The following is a 27,481-nucleotide window of genomic DNA, read 5'->3' on the forward strand; positions in this document are numbered from 1 at the left end:
TAGAAAGTTTTGTGGTATTAAGCAAACAGTCTACCAATTGCAATTGAAACACACCATTCTCAACCATTAACATTGTTTACTCAACTAACCAGTTTTACTCAACATTGTCTTTATACATAGACAATAGACTTTATATGAATTAATATATTATATATTTAAATATACTGTATGTACGAATGTCATATATATAATCAAAACAATATCCTTCTTGGAAATACTGTATTATATTATGTCTGCCCCAAAAGATCCTTATTTATAGAAGTTAAATTTTCAACTTTATATAATTTTATTCTATAAGACAATAATATTCTATTATTTTTAACTACATATAAATTAAAAAACATTTCCATTCAAAGACCCTATTATCAATACCAATAGACAGATTTTTCCCCCTGAGGCAGAAACTCAAATGTTCACACCCTAGTCCATTTTGTGTGCAGTATATGTCTTTGAAAAAAAAGTATTGGGGGATTTTACTTAACAAATTAATTAAGAAAGAGAATATTTTATAATATATTACTCCAAGACATTTAGTATTTTTTTAATTTTATACCATATATTTTTGGTTCCATTCTCTCTTAGTTTCTACTTGATCTTAATTCTGGTCATCACTTAGAAAACATGAACAATTTATTCAGCATGTAGACAACTGTAGACAACGCTTCACATTTCTGTTTTCTCTTCAGAAGCTGTTATCGTCCGCTATGGGGCTAAATCTTTGGTATTTAACATTCTACTTTCAAATGGCCTTTACATTTAGACTCTTGTCAAGCAAATCAACTCACAGGCACTATTTTAATTACCCACTGGGGCCCATTTTGTTCAATGTGACACCGTAGTCAGCCATTTTCTTTGGGAAAAATAAAACTTCCTTTAATCTACATTTAATTAGCATAGACAAAGTAAGTTTACCAAACAAGATCTGTGCTATTGAGTGTCCTAATATCAAACTCAAACGCTGTGGTTATTAACTTGAAGCAGGGTCCCATCACTTAGCATGTCAAGGTTTTAAATGCAAAGCAAGTGCTGTCTGTTAAGGGCAGATGGGTTTCTTAGCACTTGTACCAGGCAGTTGGTCTTCCCTTTGAGAGTGCAGTGGGAACTATCTGCTCTCTGTAATTAATCTCAACCAGAGCAATGTTTCCCGTGTCCTTGTTACTATCAGGATTTATACCATGATTCAGAACTTCCTTGACTCTATCTGTTATAAAACTTCTAAAAATTGTCCCAAGAGATCACGAAGTGGGATATCACTATGACTTAGTAGGTGTTGGCATTTGTGTGAAGACATTAAAATCCCTTTCTTATCCCCCTTTTGGATATCTCCTTCCTGCTTAGATCCCCTTCCGCTGCATTCTGAAACTCAGTCTAAGAAATCAGAGAAAGAACTGGAAGATCTTGAAGGGGCTCGAGACCCCATATGTACAACAATGTCAAGCAACCAGAGCTTCCAGGGACTAAGCCACTACCTAAAGACTATACATGGACTGACCCTGGACTCTGACCTCATAGGTAGCAATGAATATCCTAGTAAGAGCACCAGTGGAAGGGGAAGCCCTGGGTCCTGCTAAGACTGAACCCCCAGTGAACTAGACTGGTGGGGGGAGGGTGGCAATGGGGGGAGGGTTGGGAGGGGAACACCCATAGGGAAGGGGAGGGGGAGGGGGATGTTTGCCCGGAAACCGGGAAAGGGAATAACACTCGAAATGTATATAAGAAATACTCAAGCTAATAAAAAAAAGAAATCAGATCAATATTTCGGGATTTCTAACAATATATTTATGGGTTGAAATCTAAAGATACCTCGAGAAGAAAATTAACTTTTCCCCCTTACTTACCTCAACTTAAACACTGTGGAGTTTTAGAAAGCTGCCTCCAGACTGTAGTATTTTAACTAACATGTGTTACAGCACAGACAAGTTTTGAAAATTGAGTGCGAATAGAAAGGGTAGCAAGTCAAGTCTCTTGATATTCCTCTGTGCACTGGGACTCTGAATATTTAAGGGATAACCTCCTAGTTTACAATTAAAATTTTAGAGTACAAAAGTCATTTTATTCATGTAAACCTATCCAGATGAAAAGTTATGGGATTCTCAGTCTTGAAAGTTATATAGGCATATATTAAGGCTTATAACAGCATAGACGGAAGTACAAACAAACATCTGTGCATGCAGAAGCTCAGATGAAATGAAGTTCATAACTTCCTTCCTTCCCTATGTTATTTCTAGAAAGGAAGAACTTACAATAGATCAAGTTGTGTGACTCTTTAACCATTCGTAGAAATTTGTATTCTCACCATTTCCTCTTTAGTGTTTAGAAAATTGCTTATGGGAATAAAAACAAATGGCGTGAAGAATGGTAACTGAAGTTGACCATCCCACAGCAACATTATGACGAGACAGTTACCTTAATAACAGATGTCTCCACCCTGGATGGAGGACTCTGAACTTGTGCCGCAGCCGCCATGTTTGCAATGGTGCTAAGGTGGTTCATCTGACTCATTGCCATGGTGACAGACGCTGGAGGTAGGCTGACAGGAATTAGAGGGTGAGGCATCATCATAAAAGGAAGTTCCAGTCCTGAAAAAAAAAAGAATACAGAGAAATCATCACTACAGTATCGAGGTTAAGATCACCAATGACACGTCATTAAGAGTTAAAATACGGAAAAATATTCTAACTGTGACAGTCAGAACAAACAGCTTGTTTATTCGTATATAGTAATATTCACTCATAACTGGGAAATTAAGCCTACAGCTGACTAGCTTAGTGCCATAATTCATCATATCAATTTTTATGTGTTTAATACAAACATTCTGGTCATGGTTTCATTATCCCTCCTGGCAATGTACCAACTAATAGACATGTTATAGTTTTGGTGAACTGACTGTGTGAATGCAGTATATCTTCTTTTATTATTACTCTCCTAGTCATTAAAGAAAAGAATTCTTAAAACTACCACTTTTAGTGCTAAAAGTTGCCATCGTACCATTTGGCGGAAGGTGGCTGTGCTGCAGATGGTTGAGAGGATGGCTAACTGGAAGGCTATACGCTGCAGGAATGCGGGCATGTGCAACAGGAGCCTGAGATCCTTGGGATGGGGGAGAGTGCAGTGTTTCCTTATCCCAAGAACCACCACTGCTGCCTGTGGGGAATGAATATAAATTATTTGGATATAATTTTAATCCAAATCCATCCAAACACTAATTTGAAATGAGATCTAAAAAGGCTTAACACTGGGGAATTAGCAAATGAGCTCAGAGAAAAGTGACCTGAAATAAGACAGATTCCCTTGAACTGTGCTTTCTCTCGTTTTGTTTTGTGAACAGGACATCGAATTTCAGAAAGGTAATATTTTGAACTGCTCAACCTACTTGTAATGTCTAATCCTTTTTGAACTAGCCAACTGAATATTAAATCATCTTTACTGTATAACTAAATAATTCCTCCTTTGTACCAAAGCAGAATGAAGGTTCTATGCTTTAATCCTTCCCATACATAGAAGCCTGGTCAACATTGAGAGTCAAAATGCATGGCTTATTTCAACCACAAGAACAGAAATAGTTTGAATTCATGAGAATATAACTTAATTAGGCATTGAAAATAGAACATAAAACATCACTTTAGGAAACATGATAATGTCAAAGCAAAATACCAGACGTGTGTTAATGATTAGAGCACTTGCTTGCAAACAAAAAGAAATGTAAAGTTGGGATAATAACGGTACCAGAGTCAGTTAACTGACTGTTGGAGGACAGACACTTCAATATTCAGGATAACGTCAGAGTAATCTAGGTTTTGAGATAATTTATAAGGATTCCATAGAAAGAATTTATAAATCGTGTCTTCAAATTAGTGTAGCAATGTTAATGCATTTCTATAGAAGATTTTAATAGGAAATTATAGATTTAACTTTTAGTTACCTCATGAAATCATTTTAAAATAGATAATACTCTCATAAACATGGAAACAGCAAAGTTGGTAAAATTCCCATTAATGCTTTAGATCCACTAAAAGCCATGTTGTAAAATCGCTATGACATAGTATTCAGTGAAGACGACTTAGTTACTGCCAGGATATTTTTTCCTTTACTTCACGAAGACAGTTGAGGTTCAATATAAATTCAAACTCATTAGCTCAATACTGTCTGGATCTCAGAGTAAATTGTTCAGAAGTGGGTAATGAAAACTCAATTCAACTTCTTCAGCAATCAAACAAAGCAATTTTATTAAACAATGGAAAGAATCAATTAAATGGATATCTTTATTATCTTTATTATTTTACAAGAAACTATGACAGCTTTTAGTTTAAAAACGTTGATAGCTTTATACAGAAATGACTCACATAAAAGATATTTCATCAACCCTCTCCCACACTTGGATACAGAAGTTCATTTTCATATTCAATAATTTTATATGCCTTACCCCTCTACGTCTGACTTTTTGACACATATTCCAGTCAGATGTGAAATAACTGTACAAATGTGAATTTCTTAAATGCATGCTGTCAAGAAACTACTGGGATAAAACTCTTCAAATAACCTCATTTTGCTTCATTTTATCAGACCATGTGCAAACACAATACATATTTAACACATAATAAACACATTTTGAGATAGTAAGTTTAAAGGAAAGACAGTAACTTGAATTCTGACTAAATAGGTGTACAAAAGATAACACTTATTTTGTCCTCTCTGTGGCACCACAGTTTCTTAACAGGGGAGCTGCTTGCCTGCCACATGAGCATTTTCCTAAGGAAGTTTCTAATGCTACATTAAATTTCTCACTGTGTAGAAGGCTATTAGCCATCTCTACCAATCATCATGTGTTAAACTCATGATGTTAGCTCATTTAGATAATAAATAGAGCGAACAATTAAGAAATAAGTCTGATGAAAAATATACAATATATAACGAAGTCAGCTGTAAGTGATTTTTGCATTATTTATAGTGTACTCCTCCATTAGTGTAAACAAATGAGAAATGAAAAAAGACTACTTCAGAAATAGACATGCCTACAATTAGTAGAGTTATCATTTCAAGTGTTTTCATTTTATATGATATCTGTCACTCAATAAGCGAGTAGGTATATATATATAATACATATGTATGTATGTATGTATGTATGTATGTATGTATGTATGTATTATATATATTATTCCTCAACCTCCAAACGTTTTCTGCTTCCCACCTCAGGTTGATAATCTCTCATTTTGTTATATATGTAAATATATATATATATATAGAGAGAGAGAGAGAGACTATGTTTATATCTATATAATGTTTATATAATATATACAGACAATATATATTTAAACATACAGGTACTAATGTCACATTTAACTTTTTATTTTTAAATCTATGGTTTCCTTTTCCTTTGAATTCTTATGGTTTAAAATTCCAGTTATTTTCTGAAATAACATGTTGAATGCTGAAAGTTCACATTACTGTTTTTTCAGTGTATTTGTAGGAACAAGATCTTAAAATAGATTTTATAATGTAGTCCTTCAATCTCATTAAAAAGAAAGATGATCAACTCAAGATTTTGAAACACAATTCATAGGCAAGAGAAAAAGTAGAAAGTTTTAGAAAATAGTATAGCTAGTTTCTCTTTAATAAACATGCGAAATTGAGAGTAAATAAAAGGCACCATTTTAACTTTAGTATAAATAATTACATTTATCATTTACTTCATTCCTCTCATATATACCCAATAAGGAATTAATTTCAATACAATTTACTACATTATTTTAAAATAAATTTTTGAAGAATATATACAAAATAATTAAATTCAAATTATGGTGATCTATAGATATTTCATTATATTGTCATGCATTAACAATGGTAAAATTCTATTTGAATATTCTTCTTCTTTATACCTGGGTGACATGTAATGAGTTGCTCTGATTTCCCATAGACTGACCCTGATAAAGGAGACAAATCTCTCGGGGACTAACCGTCACACCGCTGCTTAGTGAGTGACAATGATAGACTGTGACAGGAACCTGACATTGTCAAGAGTCGTTTACAATGAAAATCATGTCAAGAGTGGGTGCTTACTCCATACTGTTAGACAGCACTTAGGAGGATGTCAACTCTATCCAACGATGAAAACATGAGTTCTAAGTAAAAGCAAACAGTAGTCACAGACTCCACAGACATTCAGCTGTTATTTCAGATATGGGGAAAATAGATACAAGATATTTCAGTGGATTCTTTTCAATCAAATTGAAAATGATGCATACGCTCTATGGACATTATACGTACATTTAGAAATAGTCCTTAGGTAAATTATATAGAAAAGCCCTCTCTTCTCTGCCTCTCTCTCTCTCTCTCTCTCTCTCTCTCTCTCTCTCTCTCTCTCTCTCTTTATCTCCCTCTCTCTCTGTCTCTCTCTCTGTCTCTCTCTCTTCCTATGTGTCTCTATACTTCTATCTATCTATCTATCTATCTATCTATCTATCTATCTATCTATCTATCTATCTATCTATCTAATTTACCAGCTAAGTCCATTTGATTTAACACATAAATGCTGAAATCATCTAGAGTTTTGTTTTTTACACAATCAAATTGCTCTGGATATAATGACAATGAACAATTTGCCATCCTTAATATTCACTTTATGCATTAAAAAGATAACTATATAACATATATTTATACAATGTAATATTTGAGGCATGAGCCTTTAAAGACATGGCCTACGCTGAGTCATATTTCGCCCTTCCTCTGAGGCTAGGGATCAAACTTGGTGCCTTGTATTTATTACCTGTCGTAATGTAGCACTGAGCTCCTTCCCAGGTAAAATGAAACATCTTTGTGATCCTATTTACTAAAATAATGTAATGTTTTGTCTTGAAACTCTTTGGAAAGTAATGGAAATGTAAGTAAATAAGAACGATTTTAATCTTAAGTTGCTTGGAATTTGATCTCATGAAAAATATCAGAATCGACTGCTTTATGCAGAACGCAGTTCTTCATATAAACTCCCTTTATTCATAGCCAACTTGAAAAAGTTTTGATGCAACTGAAAATAAAAGAAGTATAGCCATTACTATCAAGATAAAAGGTTAAGTGGAGTATGTGCAGAAGAAAGGGGTGATTATATCAGAGATGCTTTGCTTTTGATGCTATTGCTGTCGTAAGACTCATTAGCACCACACTGTCAATGTTAACCAGATGAAACAGATCCCTGAAAACAAAGCAAAACGAATCCAGGCTAGAGCTGGTAAACACTTCCAAAGCATTCAGTGCGGGAAAAGAAAGAGTTGCTAAATTATTTTGTATTTATTAAACATATGAATCTTGTTAATATCTTGGATAAGTTGATTAAGCAAGGGCCAAACTATTCCATGGAAATAATGTTGAAACTAGATCCATTAATTTCAGCAGCTAAACTAGACTGTGTAGATAATGACATAAAAGTGATCCTTCCGTGTGTGTGGTGTGTGTGTGTGTGTGTGTGTGTGTGTGTGTGTGTGTGTGTGTGTGTCTGTGTGCTGCGATTCTAAAATATAATCCCACACGGCTCAAAATCACATTTTAGTATAACGTAGCTATGTATCTTCTATCCTTTAAAACTACTAACATAGACATTTCTTCATTTTCCCAGTGTAGTGTGAATGATTTTCACTAAGCAAACAAACGAACTAGAAATGATTCTCTGTAATAGTTTTATAATTTCCCCATAGCCTTCCCATCAATTCAAATAAAAGTGACAACTGTATTCCCTATAAAATTTTTAATAAATGTCACAAAAAACAAAAACAACTTTATGCTCATGATCCAGACAAGTTAAAATCAGTTTTGATTTCCATTGCTTTTTACACGACTTGAGATTTTTAACAACTATATTTTAGTCTTAAAATAGTAATGCAGAAAAGCATAATTCTCTTCTAGAAGGCATTGGCATGCTCATAGGAGTAATATTGAAATTGAATTTTTTTTTTACAGGTTTGCCTCTCGGGTTCATTTATCTCTCATACAGACCAGAAGTCAGCTCAAAGAAAAATATTATCAGTTAGTTGTCTGAGCCAGAAACAGAGGGATGATCCTTATCTCCTGCTTTCTTACTTACCATTGATGTTCAATTCCTTTTCATGTCGGGTTGATTGCATCTATGAAGTTTATCTCTGCTCTGTGACTATCTGAGCTGTTGTAATCATTCGAAGGAACCGAAATTTTACTTTAATGTACGAATCTCAACACTGTCACTGCCTTGTGTAGGAGTCCTAATGGTTTGCCATTTATATGCAAAAAAAAAACGTTCAAAATTTGGAGTGTGTCAGTATGATATGGTCGACTTGTGCTTTTGTATTATATTTATCATATAAGGTGATAAAACCATCTAGTAGGCCGTTCCTACCCTGAAAATTATAAACACGATCAATGCTAACACTTCCGTGCGGTAAATGTGCAGATGGAAGGCAGAAGGTAAATACAAATGGAGGATGATCTTACACAAATGTAATTTTAGATATGAATAAAGTTAGGAAGAAATGAAACGCAGTCTACGTATATGAAAGTTGTGAAACACACTGGATTTTGTACGAATAGAGATAAAGATAGTAAAAGTGAAAATGATGTCTTGAGATATAGATTAGCAAAGAAGGAGGCATGGTGTCACCCATCATGAAACAGTGGCAGTGGGCATGAAGATATCTGATGTTTACTACGGGCTTTCAAGCTATGTGTGTAACTATACAAATGAAACTTTTCTTAAATCTCATTAGGACACACAGAGATCTACCTGCCCCTGCCTTCTAACAGCTGAGACTAAAGGTAAGCGCCATCACACCTGACATTTAGCAACGAATCATTAATAATTCTGAAGGAAACATTAATAATAAAGTTACGGAATATTTAACTTGTTCTGTGATTTCATTTCCAGTATTATAAAAATCACAGCAAAAAACTGTTAAAAACTATGAATCGCCTCTGCAAAAATGAGAGACATGAATGAAAAATCAGTTTCAGCAGCTAAACTAGACTGTGTAGATAATGACATAAAAGTGATCCTACCGTGTGTGTGGGGTGTGTGTGTGTGTGTGTGTGTGTGTGTGTGTGTGTGTGTGTGTGTGTGTGTGTGTCTGTGTGCTGCGATTCTAAAATATAATCCCACACGGCTCAAAATCACATTTTAGTATAACGTAGCTATGTTGGATTTGGTTGAATTTGGATTGGTTGAATATGATTTAAATATAGATTAATATCCAGTAGGTAGAAATATAAGACTGAAATCTGAGAGAGACAGACACTCAGAGGGAGAATCAGGAATTATTTACAGAACAATTTTCAAGTATATTAGGATGGCTCTGTTTGGTTTTATACCGGAGATGCCAAACAAACTTAACCAAATAGTTGGACCTGGTTCCCACAATTTAATAAAAGCTACATGTTACAATAAATTATTAGTAAAAGGAGTAGGTTAATATCCATGTTTTCCTAGTTCTTCTAATGAAGGATCTTCTATTTAATACGAGAGCTAACATAAATATGTGAATATTTAATATTTCTTGGACCTTCGGTTAGCATACAGTGAATTAATACTTAACCTGATTAGACTGATAATTTAGCATTTTTAATCCTACCTAGTGTAGGTAGAATAAGCAGGGTCAATGTACAAACATACACAACTAAATTTACCATGAAATGTGCCATTTATTCAACTTGAAACTTAGTGTTTAGTTATGAAGACTGTAGACTTTAAGGAGAAAAGCTACAAATGTCAGAGAAGAACTCAACACACTCCACACCTACAGAAATAATATTAGAGTATGGGGTGGAAGGAACAGCTACTGTTCATAGGAAACAAAAACATTCACCTGCAACTTTCATTAAACACTGTGCAGACATCATGGTAACCTCATCTTTGCCTAGACAGTCAGGTGAGAAGACTTTCGAGTCAAAATGACCAACGCCAATTTTAGTCACTGGCAACAGGAAAACTATTAAGGAGATTGCAATTTAAATGCATATTTCTGGACTTAAAAATAAGACTCCCAATTTCATCTGAAGAATAAGTGGTTTCAATGTGTTTCTTTAGTCTTCAGTAGAAATGTGAGGGAGAATAAGAAAAGGGGGTTGCCACCAAACCCAGAAACTATTGCTGAGGCCAAGAAGTGCAAGCTGGCAGGAGCCTGATATAGCTATCTCCTGAGAGGCTCTGCCAGAGCATGACAAATACAGAGGTGGATGCTCGCAACCAATAATTGAACTGAGAACATGGTCCCCAATGGAGGAGTTAGGGAAAGGATTGAAGGAGCTGAAGAGGTTTACAACCCCATAAGAACAACAATACCAACCAACCAGAGCTCCCAGGGACTAAACCACCATCCAAAGAGTACACATGGACAGACCCATGGCTCCAGCTGCATATGTAGCAAAGGATGTTTTATCTGTATTTGATCAATATATTATCACTAAAATCTATACTAATTTTTATTTTAGAAATAAATTTTTCTAAAATAATTTTATTTTAGAAAAATGTTGTGCCTTTTTCTCTTTGGTTTTATTTTGTTTCTACAATTGACTGTGTCTAGGACTCAATGTCGTCATATCAGAAGGCAGCAGTTCGAGCACATGGTTCCACGTGTTCCAGGTTCATTTCAAGCTTGTTTTGGAAACAGGGATGTCCCTCAACTTCTGAGACAGATTTTTGCATCCTCTCCAGTGCTAAATGTATGTGTGTATGTCAAGCTACCTGATTTATGTGATATAGGGCTCAAACTGAGAGACTTGGGCAAACTAGACAAATACTCTTAACAATTGAGCTTTCTTTCGGCCCCAGCGAATGTTTCTGTTAGCTGAAATCACTTTAAACCCCTTTTACTATTTCAACAACTATGTAAAAACGAACAGAAAATAAAAACAGGAGATTTCAAGGCAAGTCCTACTTTGGAATAATTGATAATTAAAATATTCTGTGCTGAAAATTTTTTGTTCTTCTATTGCATTTTGAAATTTTGTTTCCTGTTGAGCTGACTTTGACAATAAAACCTATAAAATATACTTCACATGTTAGTTAAATGTCATTAAATATTTAATAATATTATAGCTAAATAATATAGTTAAATATCATCACAAAGATAAATACTTGTGGTATAGACACCAGTAAATAATTGCAAAATTATTTACTTGAATTAAAACTTGAATTAAATTTCTCTGTGATAAATACACAATTTTGGGTGTTTTCCTTATTTTTTTTATCTCCCATTGACTCACAAAAATTTTCCTCATTAAGAATACAAGAAGGCTTACTTTTGTTGTTGCTATAGTGGTGATTTTACCAGGGCCTCATGCACGCCTGCTATATATTGTACCATTGAAATGTACCCTAACACACAAAGTCTGAGTATTTTTAATTCTGTCAAACATCTTTCAATTGGTAGAGAAAAATGTGAATTGTTTTATTAACACTAATGTTTTTTAATTCTTAATGAGAAACTAAATGGTTTTGAATTGGTTCACATTCTTCTTTATTGTAATGCTCAACCAATCCTAAATTTTGAAAATGTGGGGACAAAAAAAAAAGAGGAACAAATGTCATATTAGTCAATGACCAAGAAATATATTTGAAGGTCACTAAGGAACACACATTTCAAGCTTCTGTCAATAATGATCAAAATGGTACCACAAAACACACAATGAAACCATCCATGTGGTCATTATTGTCATGTACTGTATACTAAGAGGGGATCTAGGAATCACAAAAACAGTGGACTGATAAAAAGGAGAAGAGAAGATGATAGGAACTGTAGTGTAGAGGGCTGTTGATAGCAGTAAAGTGCTGGCCATGTGAGGAATGAGGACCTAACATGTGATCCCACATACCTTTCCATCGTTAATCTAATACTCTCATTCATTTACTACACTTTATTTATTATTAAGCATTTATACAATATCCTCTGATCACAGTTTCCTCCCCCTATCTCCTCTCAGGTCCTCCTTACCTCCTAACCCATCCATCCAACGCCATTACTTATTTCTCTCTCTCTCTCTCTCTCTCTCTCTCTCTCTCTCTCTCTCTCTCTCTCTCTCCCTCTCTCTCTCGCTGTGGGAAACACAGTGATGCTAAACACCCATTTAAATGCTGGACAGGTTTACCAGCCTGCTTCCAGTCTCAGATTTGGAGAGGAAGAGATAGACTTTATTTGAAGTGATCTGGCTACCTAGCTTAGCTGAAATGTCAAGTAGTAGACTGTATCTAGGTCTATCAGAAAGGAATTGAAGAAAACAACAGATTTCATTTTCTGCCCTTAATATACATGTGAATATACCACTGTATGTTCTCTCACATATGCATATATCCACATTTGAGCAGGCATATAACACACACACACACACGCACGCACGCACACACACACACGCATACACACACACGCACACACAAGCACACGAATGTATGTGCGTATGTGCAAAAAATAAGATATATCGAGTAAACCAAATTGCATTGCATCCTACCTGAGATATTAATCATGGGCAAATGAAGATTTTGTGTTTCTGTAATGCTTCATATAGGCGAACATTAAAGATCACATGGATTTGTAAGGAAAGGGCCCTAAGAATATATTGGACAGATCATTGTCTCCAAGTCTTGTGTATTGCATGTCAGAGCTCACAGAGTGCCCTAGACTGGGCAATCTGTCAAAGACATACAAAAATGGTGGCTGTGGATGACAGCTGGGAAACTTAAGTGAATGGAGATGCAGGCACACATTAGGAAGGCATCAGAAGTCAGAGCGAGGTGGGCGAGGGTCAGATTATGAAAGCTCTCAGGTGTCAGGATGATGAGTTTGGTCATCATCTTAGGAAGAAGAGAGAGATGATTAAAGTGATAGACGAGGACGAGGAAGGGGCTCATCACCAGGAATGACCATCCCAAACTCTGTCATCCACCACATTGATATTGATATGACCATGACACACATGCTGAATCTAATATTTCATGCTTCGGAAAAAATATGCCCAAAGGAAAGTGTTCTTGATCATGTCTGCCTTTTAAGTAGATGGTTGAAAGAAAATGGCTTCCTGAGCAAGACACAACTAGGTTCTGCTCTTTTTCTGGTTCTACAGACTTGTGAGCTATTTACTGAAATAGCTTTAAATACAAGGGAAACAAAATGTATTTTATTTGGGAGCTTCCCAGTGTTTATGCCTGCAAAGAAGAGGTCTTCTTAAAAAAGGTTACAGAGTTTCCTTGGACCTTCCCTGACTGTCAAAATTAGAAATGACAAATTGAGGAAAATCTTTCAAGATTCAAGATTTAGTTGTAAAGTGTATTAAATACAACAAGGTAAACCTTAATCTTTTTGTAGCAAAATTAAATTTGAAGATGAATGTTAACACTGTTGTTTCCATACAGTTCACACGACACACTACTTGCTGTCCTGTGTCACCTTAAATTATTATTGTCCACAATGTTAATACACATATCAGCAGTCAGTAAAAGAGTGGCTACTATGCAGAATATGTACCCATAAGATGCATATCACAGTCTTCTGACACACTTTGCTATTCAGTACAATGCCTTGCAGTCCTTATGCTAGAAATCCCCAAAGTGATTCCTAAGTGACCACTTATGATCTCATGTAGATTTTATGTGATCCTACAATAATTTTATCCAGGCTTACATACACTCATGGGTAGTATAACCTATTAGAATTGTACTCCAAAAACCATACAGGTAAACAGACTTCATTATTTTTCAGTCTAATATGTATATATATATATATATATATATATATATATATATATATATATATATATAAAACAATGTACCTTAATTTTTCCTGGGTAAATATTTAGGTAGTTTTGTTCTTCTTCCTGTTGCTGTTTGTTTTAATTTGGGTTTTTTTAACATATTTTTACAACATGTACAAGAAGTTTTTACCAAACTTTTACACGATTGCATGATTATAGGTTGGTTACACAAAAGAACACGAGTCAATATTCTTCATAACTTTTAGGAAATGTCTGTTTAATTTACTGTACTTATTTGTTTGTCTTTAAACCACCATGTTCTAGGCTGGCGTCTATTTTTATGTTGAAGTATTAATTCTTAATAGAGGTTCACATGAGAATAAATTTTTGAAACACATAGAGTGTTTGAAAAATTCAAATCCACCAGAATGGCAAATGTCATTTCTTCCATTGCGAAAATGCATATGCCAACTGTTTTATCCAAATTATCTCAATGAATAAATGAGTTTGTCCTTTATGTATAAAATATAGTTTGTATTTATGGCAGAAGATTTTAATAATAAATGAATTTTAGGTTTGTTCCAATGTACTCAATAAAGTATGATTAATTTGGTTTTTTAAAAATGCAAACTAGACATTACTATATTACTTTGCAAAATGCACAGCTTGCAACATTATTGTCTCGGTGGGATCTTAAATTGAATTGTAAAATGTGTCTTATTTCCCGCTTGATTTATGTAAGAGATAGCAGTGGATAAGGCCCTTTTGAAGTTTCATTGCTTTGCGTGAGGAAAAACAAAAAGCTAAATTCGTGAGAGTTCATTAAAATCCAAATCAAACTTTTGAGATATGTAAAATGTTTCCGAAATAAAACGTTTTGACATGAGCAAGGTACCACACTTCAAGAAGCAGCGTTTTGAAGTTCCTAGTATGACAGATGACACAACACATTTCTGACATTTTCTGTGATTTTTATTATGATATTTCCCATAATTACCAAACCATGTTTTTCTCCAAAAAAGCTTTCCTGTGCCCTGAGAATTAATCTATGATACCATTTAACTTGGCTTTTTGAAGTAAATATCACCAGATAAAAGCCAGCTGGATGTGAATAATAGGACCCTTGAATGAATGTATTAGTGTTTGAAAAAGAGAGGACAAATCTTCTAAAAAGATTAATTTCCATAAAAATGATAGCTCGCAGATCTACAAAAGAATAAATTCAAAAACATAATAAACTCTCAGAAAGAAAGGTAGATTAAAGTGCAGGCTGCAGCACCTTGCTCCCACAGCTCGCGTGGAGCAGTGATTCTGTATCAATTACATTCGCTTGGTCCTGTAGGGCTCTTCAAAGCCTCCTGTGAAAAGCCTGCATGTAGACTCGCGTGACACCACAAGCGAGAACTTCAGCGATTAATTTCAATTCAACACCACATTCAGTCTCATCTTACCCTCAATATTTACTGTCTGAGAGGAGCTACAAGAACGTTCCTGAGAGCTCGCAACAGTTTCTGCTCCTTTGGTTATTCAAGATTTGAATATGTTTCTTTTTCTTTGTGATGAAAATATGGCAGCTTTATCACACCAACATCAGTCGCTGACATCATCGAATTAAAAGGCGGAAGCCAATCAATGGATTTTTTTTTCAATATCCTGCCTAAAACCATGACTCCTGAAGCAGCCATGGATTCTGTTCAGATCCTTGTCATAGAATCTTGTCTATGTCACCTTGTCCAGCTGCTAAGGAAGTGTGACGATGCATTCGTACTGTCGATGTAAATGTACTCTTCCATGTTTAATGGCTCATTCTACTTGTGGTAGAAGCAAATGTAAAGAGTTTCTAAAACTTCTTTTAATTATAGAAATGTCTCAAGTCAGCTTAAAAGGGTAAGCATGAAAGTGGCATATTTATGTCCTATATGTAATTATTTTTGCATATAAGGCATTTTGTTCATGTTCTTTCACCTCCGGGAACTCATCTTAGAGTCCCACACACTACCCATTGAACTTCATGCTCTTTCTGTCTTAAAAAAGAGTAACAGAAAACCAAATCAAAAGAAAGCACCACGCACGTGCACACACACACATACACGCACACACAATCACACACACAAACACACAATCACACACACACTCACACACACAAACACACACACAAACACACAATCACACACACACACTCACATGCACACACACAATCACACACACACAAACACACAGTCACACACACACAATCATACACACACACAGAGTTAAATAAAACAGAAACAAAAATACAAAACAAAATATAGAGACCAATTCTTCTTACCCTAACAACTATCAACTAGTTTCATGGTAAAAGATAGGTATTTGTGCCTACTTCTCCCTTCTGATTTTGTATAGCATAAACATAGAGGAGAAGAGATAGATAACAGATATGATGTGCATATTTTAATTTTGAAATGTTATCAAGTAATAAACCAGAATAGAAAAGTGAGCAAGAGAGGCTTATTTTCCAACCAAAACTGTTAGAAAAGAAGCCCTAAATAAAGTTAAGAAATAAACTTGTTATTTTGACAATATTTTTACAATAATTTTATTGTGTGAAAATATATAATATTCTATTTTCTCTAACTCCCTCCTTTTTGCTATTCTTTCTAGAATATAGTGTCAAAAAAATAACAGCAAAATGATTTGTCACAAGTAATTAGATAAATGTTCATTTAAATTAATTATTTTGAATATGGTGAGATATTATCAGGTCCATACCTATTATAATGAAGATATAAAGTATATCATCATTATCAGCAAAATATCACTCCCTGTTCTTGGTATAGAGGAAATATGTGTGTGACCATGTGTGCATAAACGTGTGTGTGCATGTGTGTATACATGTGCGTGTGTGCATCTGCATGTGTGCATAGAATATTTACATTCTTTCCACTCATATTAAATAGTAAATGGTTCTGGAAAGTTTAATAGTAACTTAAGAAATTTTTTATTATACTTCAAAAAAGCTGCTTTTACTTAAAACATAAAAACAGTAGCTACAAGGCCTCTGCAAACATAACAGCTATTCCATTAAGGAAATGGTGCACCAAACAGTAAATAGAGGCCTCGAGGGAAATGTAAGTATTGATTTTATTACTGAATTGGTTGGTTGGCATTTGCAATTGTCAAATCTAATTTTGGAGCATGCTTTAAGTGTCTTTAAAAATGCACATGGAAAGAAAAATATTAATTGTAAAATATTGGTAATTATTCTATGGCAGCTTTAAATACCATTTAAGATTGTTTCTTTCCTGCTTTTTTATTGACTACATTTAAAAGATATATATATATATATATATATCTTTTAATGCATATAATAAGTAGATGACCAGATCGTTTGCCTTAAGTCAAATAATGGGCTCATTTTATATCTTGTAAATCATGAGTTAGCTCTGGGAATGAAGTCAATGACAACAAAAGTGAAAACATTGTTACAGAGTTCTTTAATTTGGTTGGGGAATTTTGCTCTAACTTCTTTAATATTTAATATCTGACACACCTCAGGTAACCCAAAATGATCAAGAAACTAATTATAAATCTAAAAATATCATCACATTGATATAAACTTCAAGTAAGAGCTTCAGTGAGCATAGCTTGTCTCAGGCTCTAAATAGAGTAAAATTAGAAATTTACAATAATTAATGGGTTTCTTTTCATCTCGTCATGATCTTCATCCTCAGTGGCTTCTCTTTTCCATCTACAAATAGGGAATTCAATATTTATGCTAAAGTTATCATAAACAAGCATCATTTTATAAATCCATGTCAGAGAGCATCTCTGTTTAATATGTAAATCTTCAACTATACCTAGGGGGCTGTAAATACAGTGAGTGTTAAACTTCTATAATTAACTAAAAGAAGTGTTTATGCTACACATAAATTTTTGAAATGTCCTCTATGGACATCTAAAGAGGAGAAAATTAATATAAAGCAAACATCATAACTGGTCTTCTGGTTAATCACAGAAATGATTTTGCATTATAAAACATACTAAACTCTGATGTCAAATATTAAAAAGAGAACTAAAACCTGTTAACACTTGCACACACACACACACACACACACACACGCACACACACACACACACGCACACACACACACACAGGCACACACACACACACAGAGGTACACACACACAACGATACACACAAGCACAATATTTAATGTCAACAAACGTCCAGTTCCTTTCCATAAATGTAGAAAAGGATCAAATGAAAACTGTTTAAAAAATGAAGAATCAATCAATATACTATGACTTTTAAATGTGTAGAGAGTTTAAATGTAAAGAAATTGCATACAATCTATTTTGTGTAGAACGATAGAAGGTTCATGTTCAATTAGTATGACTCATGTATTATAATATTGAACTAACTCACTTCAAATCATAAAAGTTTGGGCTTCTCTGAATATAGCATTGGCCTCCATTTTAATGTTGCCACTTAGGAAAGGGTTTGAATAACAGTCATGGAGGGTCTTTAGGGGGTATTTGAGTTTTGCTGTTTTTGGTTAGTTGGTTTCACAATCACCGTGGAATTCAGAACGAACTAGAAAACCTTGCAGAAAGAAATCTGTTTAAATATTAAATTTGTTGAATGAGATACATTAAAGTCTAACATGGAAACTTATACCAGATAAGCAAGTCAAGAATACGAAAGTAAACATTACCAAATAATAAATTTTACATCAACCTAATTTTAAAAAAGTCTTTTTAGTTCCTTCCATGGCTAGTCCTTCTGAGACTTTTACACTGATGTCATTTGCTTGTGGTCACCATTGACTACCAGCCATTGAAAGCTTTTCAGTAAAGAGTGTTAAAAACAGAAAAGAAATTCAAATGCTAAATTGAAATTCAAGGTTCTAGTTTATAATGTATATAATTGATATGGCATCAGTGTTGGATCAAGGACCTCCGTAAAAAAACAGAAACACTGAATATAAAAGAGGAGAAAGTGGGGAAGAGCCTCAAACACATCAGCACAGGGGAAATTTTCCAGAACATAACAGCAATGGCTCATGCTCTAAAATCAACAATCAATAAATTGGACGTCATAAAATTTCAAATCTTCTGGAAGGCAAAGGACACTGTAAATAGGACAAAATGGCAACCCACAGATAGGGAAAAGATTTTTATCAACCCTGTATCTGATAGAGGGCTAATATCCAAAGTATATAAAGAAGTCATGAAGTTAGACTGCAGAAAACCAAGTAACCCCATTAAAAATGGGGTACAGAGCTAAACAAAGATCTTAACTGAGGAATATCGAAAGACTGAGAAATGCTTAAAGAAACATTCAACATCCTTAGTCATCAGGGAAATGCAAATAAAACAACCTTGAGGTTCCACCTCTTATCAATCAGAACGCCTAAGATCAAAAACTCAGGAGACCACAGAGACTGGCCCGGATGTGAAGAAAGAGAAGCACTCCTCTCTTTCTGGTAGGAATGCAAGATGGTACAATAACTCTGGAAATCAGTTTGGCAGTTCCTCAGAAAATTGGAAATTTTTCTAACCGAACACACAGCTATACTACTCCTAGGCATATACCAAATAGATATTCCAACATATGACAAGAACACATGCTCCACTACGTTTATGGCAGCCATTTTTATACTCAGAAGCTGGAAACAACCCAAATGCCCCTCAACAGAAAAAAAAAATGAATACGGAAAATGTGGTACATTTACACAATGGAGTAGTACTCAGCTATTAAAAACAATGAAATTCGCAGGCAAATGGATGGAACTAGATAGCATCCTGAGTGAGATAGCCCAGACACAAACGAACACTCATCGTATATACTCACTGATAAGTGGAGAGTAGCCCAAAAGCTCAGAATACTTATGACACAAACCACAAACCATTTGGCGCTTAAGAAGAAGGAAGACCAAAGTGTGAAAGCTTCAATTTTACATAGAAGGGAACAAAATAATCACAGAAAGTAAAGGGAATGAAAGAACTAGGAGGGAGATAGGAGGAGGGAAAAAGGGGGGTCAGAATCAGGTATTAGAAGGGACAGAAGAGAAGTACACGGGGTCAGGAAATCAAGTAAAATTATGTAGCAGTGGGGGATGAGGAAATGGGGAAACCACTAGAAAGTACCAGATGCCAGGGAAGTGAAAAGCTCCCAGGACCTAATGGTGATGATTTTAGCAGAAATACACTAAAAAGGAGAGTGAGAACCAGTAGAGATCACTTCTAGTAGATAGTCATGGCCCTCAGTTGAAAGATGTGGCCACCCACTAACCCAGAGAGTGAAGGAAGGCCATCCGGAGACGGCTCCACCTAGGGATCCATCCCACTTCCAGGCTCCAAACCCACACACTTTTGCTGATGCCAAGAATCACTTGCTGACAGGAGCCTAGTAAGGCTGTACCCTCTGAGATTCTACCAGCACCTGACCAATACAAATGCAAATACTCACCCCCAACCATCTGACTGAGCCCTTGTACCATAAGGGAAGAGCTAGGGGGAGGACTGAAAAAGCTGAAGGGGTTTGCACTCCCATAGGAAGAACAGTAACTGAACTACCCAGAGCACCCAGAGACTAAACCACCAGCCAAAGAGTCTACATGGAGAGACCCATGGCTTAAATATGTAACATATGTAGCAGAGGATGGCCTTATCTGACCTCAGTGGGAGGGGAAACCCTTGGTCCTGTGGAGCTTTCATGCCCCAGTGTAGGAGGATGCTAGAGTGGTGACTCTGGAGTGGCTGAGTGGGTGGAGGAGCCTCATAGAGACAAAGGGAAGAGGGGAGAGGGGATAGGATGGGGGTGATTATAGGGGGTAACCAGGAAGGCAGATATTATTTGAAATGTAAATGGATAAAGTGACTAATAAAAATAAAATAAAAGGAGGAAATCAAATTGTACTTTCATATGCTTGATTGGAAGTTCAGTACTTGAAAGGAAAGACTCTCTCTCTCTCTCTCTCTCTCTCTGTGTGTGTGTGTGTGTGTGCATGTGTGTGTGTATGTGTGCGCGCGCGCTTTGTGTGTGTGTGTGTGTGTGTGTGTATTTTACCTTAGAGTTAACTGACAAACTTTAAGTCAAATTTAGATGAGAATTTAAATGTATCCTTTGTAGTCTAAAGATAGTGTTTCCATGTGCTCTATACATCTAAAAAATGCCACATGTTTAAAAAGAAAATGGTATTGCGATTATGTACAAGAAACATAGAGAACCATGATTTTGACAACTTATAAATAAGCAATTATTATGAATTGGAAGTCAAGGTTATGATTGAAAGTACTGAGATGATATGGGGATGGTAGGGATATGTTTTTAAAGACTCTGTGTGAGAGACAGCAATTTATCACACAGACAGAGGATGAGTACCCATAAGCCTTCTGTAACTGACAGGAAGAGAAGAGGCAACTAAGTAAGAGAGTTGTTACTATGCCAATTTAGACACTATAAGTTACCAAAAGGAAATCATGATAATTTGTCATGAATGAGTCCTTAAACGGGAAACATATAAATAAAATACAATTAATTAAATTAAAAGGTAATAAAGCATAAGCATTACAAGAAAACAGAAATATAGTTGAAATCAGGAATACCTAAATGTGAGAAATAGTTTAATAATGATCTGAATTTTTAAAGTGGAAAATGGAAATATTCTCCAAATAATACATTGCTTTTCCATAAGTCAGTATGATTTAAAACTGTTAATCATTGGATCAGCAGCAAAAATGAAGGAAATACAATATAACTAACATTGATCTAAAAAATTATATTGTTATATCACACACAATATCATGTCAGCTATCTAGATTTTTAGAAACATGAATAAAAATAGTTTAAAAAATCACATCACCATAGGATAAGAAAAAAATTCTGAGTTTACAATATTAGTTGATGAAAGTCAGAATTTAAACAGGGGGAAGAATAAAAGCATTATAATTTCTTTATATTTCTATTAGTAATAAATAAGGAAACATTCTGTCCTTTTGAAGACAGAAAGATTATTCAATAGGTTTTGTAACATTTTTATAATTCATTACTATTGATATATTCTTGTTTTTTTCTCCTGATTGACTTCTAGAAAATCCATCATGTCTAGTACTCTGTGTTCTAAAATTGGACAGCCATCTGAAGATCAATGTCCTTTCAATGATTAAAAGATTAGATCCAGAACTGTTTCTAGATGACTTAAACAATAATGTTTAAGTGGTAAATGAAAGCCACACATTCAAAGTAATCAATAATATTTCCAGTGGCATTTCTATTTCTATCAAAGTTTCATTTCTTGTTTCCCACGTGCTCTCAAGACCAGCTTAAAAAGTTTAATTTGGGGGCTGTAAAATGTCAAATTAATGATATCTGTTTAAAATTCAGGAAAATGATGTTAATAGGGAATATTTAGAAGTAAAGAAAAATAGCAAGAGTATGTATTTTTGAGGTGTCAAGTAACAATTCTTAAAAAAATTTTAAAAGTCAATAGTAATAGAACACCACTACTTTTTATAATCAATTTCTGTGATAAATTGTTAGTAAGTGTTAGATAATTATGATAAGTGAAAAAATGAAGGACTTGGTTTTGACTCAACTTGATTTGAACAACAATTATGATTTTGATATTCTTTAATTATGAATATACCTGAGTATATTCTCTTCACTATTGAAATTAACTGTTTGATTAGTAAACAGATATAATGTAATTTCAAAATGAATCTTATTAGGTAATTAAATATTATTAAGAGACAACACATGTGAAAATGTAAATCTTATTTTAAAATAATATAAATATATGAAATGAAATTATAAAGTCCCCCTAAATAAATATATTTTGGAATAGTGTTTCTAAATTATACCCCAGATTATGAATATCTATTATAAAAAGGAATATTTAAGAATTCATGAGAATCTATTTGTGAATGCATAAATATTCACAGTTTTTAGGGGAAAATAATGTGTTGAAATACATGTGATTTGACAAGTCTAGTCCTTCATCACTGATGCTTGCGATTTTAAAGAAAAATATTGAAATCACTAGATATTCACTTTGAAAGTGCATTTATGTCTAATTGCATATTCAGAGATTTAGTGACACATAAGATCCCTGAGTAGTGAAGAAACACCATTTTGATTTTATAGATATTTTATTACATCAATGGAAATTTCTCTGTATCTTCTATGACTGAACGCATAAGCTATAACATAAAAATTACTATCAACAATGTAGACCAGCCATAAAATTCAATTAAAAATCCCTACACTTTAAGCAGTTATAGTGGCATAATGTATAAACAGGAGTCGAAGTGATGTGTAGCTCCTAGAGCATGTCACATTTAGTAAAACATGTTTTAACTCTTTCCTTTTTAGTCTTCAGTATATAGAATTTTAAGGACTTTGTTTTTCCTTTGAACATCACTGAAGAAATATTAATGTCCTGTTTGATGCCACCCAGACGTCTCCCCCCCCCCCCCAGAGCTCCCAGGGACTAAACCACCATTCAAAGAGTACACTTGGAAAGATCCATGGCTCCAAATACATATGTAGCAGAGGATGGCCTTGGTGGACATCAATAGGAGAGGACCTTGTTTCTGGGAAGGCAAGATACCCCAGTGTAGAGGAATGTCAGGGCAGGGAGGTGGGAACGGGTGGGTGAGTGGGTAGGTGAACACCCTCACAGAAGCAGGGGAGGGAAGATGGGAAAGGGGTTTTCCTGAGGGGAAACTGGGAAAGGGGATAACATTTGAAATGTAAATAAAAAAATCCAATAAAAAAAGAAGGAGGAGGAGGAGGAGGAGGAGGAGGAGGAGGAGGAAGAGGAGGAGGAAGCAAGCTTTTAAAAAAAATGTGTGTGCCCAAAGGCATGTTTGTGTGTGCATATGGGAGCCTGAGGACATCTTCGGCTGTCATTCCAAGGTAATGGTTATCTTGTTTTCAAGAGGATGGGTTTTCCATTGGCTTGAACTTTCTAAATAGGCTGTCCAAGGAGCCTTGGAGATCACTCTGTTTTTGTTTTGGTCTTCCCAGCACTGGATTAGAAGCACGCTCAAACAATACTCATGCCATTGCTGTTTTTGTTGATGTTCTTGTTCTGTAACTTGAGTTATTACTCTGGAAAAGCCAGTGCCTTATTGACTAAGCTCTTACCTATTAACACATTCACTGAAGACCACAGATATGTTCACAGTTCTGCCAACTTAAATCTCTTTGACGTTATCGGTTGTTTGATTACCGTGCCACACATTTTTTGTAAATGTGTACATTAAATTTGTCATTCCAGCAAAAACAGTTTTGGTTAGTGTGTAGACACTGAGATTGGAATTGAGTGTATTGGACAAAAAAAAACCAGGGTGACTGAAAAATCACAGGGCTTACATCCTAAGATGTATGTATGGTCTTACATGTAGTACTGTATGTGGTACTATAGGTAAAGTTGTGGCTTGCCAGGATTCTACAGATCATTACGGAAAAAACAAAACTATCAAAAAGGAAAAATAAGCATTGAAGAGGCACACTGTAGAAAAATATAGATTGTTAATAGAAACATAATAAGAAAAGGGCATTTAGAGATGGAAAATAAAGTGACTGGGCATCCTGGCAAGGGAATTGCTAATAGCAGCCACATGTGTGATGTGTTTGAGACCTGGAAAGGGGGCCAGCATGGTTAGAATTTGTGAGTGTGAACGAGGAAGTAGAGAGGAGGGAGGAGAAACGAGGGCCTCTGTGGACGCCTAACTCCTAGTTAGGAGGGTGGCAGGATTTTTCTTGTTTTCCTCCAAATCAAAGGGATAGAGCTTGGAGAGTTATGAACCCTGAGTGAGTGTCTTCTCTACCTGTCTGACTCACTACTTTGGCTATGGAAAAGAAGATAAGAGGAAGCGTGGGAGCGGAAAAGAAAACCCTCACAATCATTTCAGTAAGAGATGAAACAGGGGAGAACAGGTAAATGTTTGTATATGTGGTACCAAGTACCAGGATGGCTCCATATTTTTAAACAACAGGCATTTTGTGGGCCCGGGGTAATGTAAGAAACTACAACACACCGGGCCAGTTTCATAAACTGCTGTTCTCATTTGTCGACACTCTACCTTCGTGAGCACGCGGCAATTTTAGTATCAAGTTCTGAAGATGCTACGAACCGTGGGACACACGGACCACATGGCTCTGCTCTGAGGATGGAGAAATAGCCTCCTCCAGAGAAGAGTGTGGCCTGGTACTTATGTACACACTTTACGAATTTTTAGCAAAGTGGGAATATTTGTCATATATACACAATCTTCCCTTAATGGCTTAAAATATATTTTTGGTGAGTTTACTAGAAGAATATGTAACTTTTTAGGATGAAGCTACAAAAAGAAAGGTTAAAAATGGATTACTAATTTATGAAGCTCGATACAATAAAGCCTAGCATCCACATGCTTACATTTTGTTGTTACGTTACGTTGTAGTGCAGTTACGATTTCATTTGTTATTTAGGAGCTGTGAACTATGTGGTGTTTGAGGATGGGTGCCCATGCAAGTGAAGGACATCATGACAAAAAAAAAAAGGAATCTTGAAAATGCTGGTTAATGATGAATAGATCACATATCTGGCAGAGGACATCATGTTCAAGTGTGCAAAAGGAGCAAAAAGTGAATACAAATTTTATGGGTGAATAATCCTACAACTATAGTATTTACAGAGACATTAAGTACTTAAGAGAGGCATAAAGGACAATTCATGTAATACCGTTTATGTAAGATGACTTTGGACAATGTTGCCATTGAATTTAAATTAATGTAGACCTCCAGGGTCTGAGGAATTGGTTACTAAACACTAAACTTCATAGATGTTCTTGCCCACAGTAAGATACAGTGTCTTCATATAGCCTAATTACTGATCTGCATATAAATAAGTGATCACCCATAGTAGTTAATAAATTATATTATGTACAAGAATATGGTGGTTATATTTTATTATTTAGAAAATAATGATAAATATATATACTTTTGGTGGGAACTTAGATTTAAAATGTTTTCAAAAAATCGAGTGATGGCTCAAAAATTTAGAGTACCTTCTCTTTTAAAGGATCCAGATTTGGTTCCCAGAACCCACATAATAGATCAGAACCATCCGTGATCCCAGTTCTAGGTAATACAATACCCTCCTTTCCCTACCAATGGTATGGGCACACATACACAACAATGTATACATAAAACTAAATATACATTTTAAAAAATATACTCTATATTCTTGATGAGCTAATGTAAAGATGTAAACAGGAGCAACTGCATGGAATGTATATTTTTATAAAAAAAAATCTACCATTTGCCTGTCAGGATTAGATGGATATTATTATACTGTCCCATAGAAAGAAATACTGGTGCACAAATCTCTCTACCTCAATCTTATCTCACCTCACTGAACAGTCAACAGTCACAATCCATGTGAACCTGCGAAAAGTCTTAACTTTGAGGTTATTTGGTCACTGGTGCCTCAATTTACTTTTAGGTTTACCTATCATTTTTTGTGTCTTTTTGACACTGTTGAATGGAATAATTTCACACTTGAAAACGGAATGACTCCTCTATAGTAAATACCCTGTGGGTACTACATAGCATCTAATTCTATGAAAACATAAAATCAGAAATTGGATAATAAAAATCAATATTTTGATATATTAGGAATCCTGAAAGGAAATGTATTCATGTTTCTTCTTCTAATCTGCATGTGAATGTCTGTATAAAATATGAAATGGCTTACAACATGTTTCCCTAACCAATATTCTCCCCAAATAACTTTAATTGGTGTCATGATTGAGTTGTCAGTGTTCAAGACTGTTTAAAACCGTGTATACCTGCCATAATGTGTTAATATTCTCAGCTTTTATTCAACTTGACTTACCCTTTATCACACATGGAAATAGTAAACCCATATTAATCAGTCGGCTTTAGAATCAGTAGAGGCTTATTCAGTGGTAGTGAAAATTATGATATTCTCAAGTAGCAGAAGTTTGTCACTATTTCACACTCATAGAAGAAAAAGTAACCTTGATAGAAATTCAAATCTAGTGATTCACACAGATCCTTCACAAAGTCAGGGCAGCTTCCGACTTTTAATTTTGTTAGAGTCTGTTATCTTTTATGTAGATTAAAAGATGATTTTTTAAACAAAAAAATTCTATTGTACACACAAAAATAATAAAATAATCCTAGGCTTAATAATATTATGATAAATTAGAGCTTCATATTGATACTATAAATAAAGAATGCTTCATATCTAGACAGGAGAATTACTGTACTCACACACTGAAAACAGTGTCACGCCACTGCAGAAAAACCACTAAGATTTTCTCAGTTTTTAAAGCATGTAACTAAATAAAATAAATTAGAAATGAAACTGTTTAAGTGTACAACAATTTGAGGATGATACAAATTTGTAATTTAAACAACAGAAGAAACACTCAACAGCTTCAGGAGAAGTTATTCAACAACTTCTGAGCATTCAAGAATGGAAAACTGACAGAATCTTGCCTTCTGAACATCGAGAGACAGATGTGACAGGGGTAGGAGACACAAGAGAGAGTGGATGGTAAGGACAAGCAAAATGCATTATGTATCTGTATGAAATTGTTGACAACAAGAATTAATCTGGAAAGAAAAGTGGTGTATTTCTTCCACTTGTGTACCAACTTTAAATTTCTCAAACACATCCAAAACCATTGACAGTTCTTGAATTGTAATTACAGAGCAAGACAAAAGCGAATTAAGATAAAATTTTCTCCTAGTAAATAGCGATGCATTCACATAGTGAAACTGACT

At 34.9% G+C, this 27,481-nt stretch overlaps 1 protein-coding gene across 2 annotated transcripts in view; it reads right to left on the reverse strand.

The window, feature by feature from the left end:
- Window positions 1-27,481, reverse strand: part of Dach1 (dachshund family transcription factor 1) — a 388,024-nt gene that overhangs the window by 128,314 nt on the left and 232,229 nt on the right. Inside the window, exons 4-5 of one of the 2 annotated variants that reach the window (NM_001427593.1) lie at window positions 2,989-3,144; window positions 2,407-2,579 (exon numbers count right to left, since the gene is read on the reverse strand). In NM_001427593.1, coding sequence (NP_001414522.1) covers window positions 2,407-2,579; window positions 2,989-3,144 — 329 coding nt within the window. The remainder of the gene's footprint in view (window positions 1-2,406; window positions 2,580-2,988; window positions 3,145-27,481) is intronic. The other variant, XM_087585831.1, reaches the window with a different exon arrangement.

The sequence above is a fragment of the Rattus norvegicus genome, chromosome 15, assembly GCF_021556685.1.
Source record: "Rattus norvegicus strain SHRSP/BbbUtx chromosome 15, alternate assembly SHRSP_T2T, whole genome shotgun sequence".
Classification (NCBI taxonomy): Eukaryota; Metazoa; Chordata; class Mammalia; order Rodentia; family Muridae; genus Rattus; species Rattus norvegicus.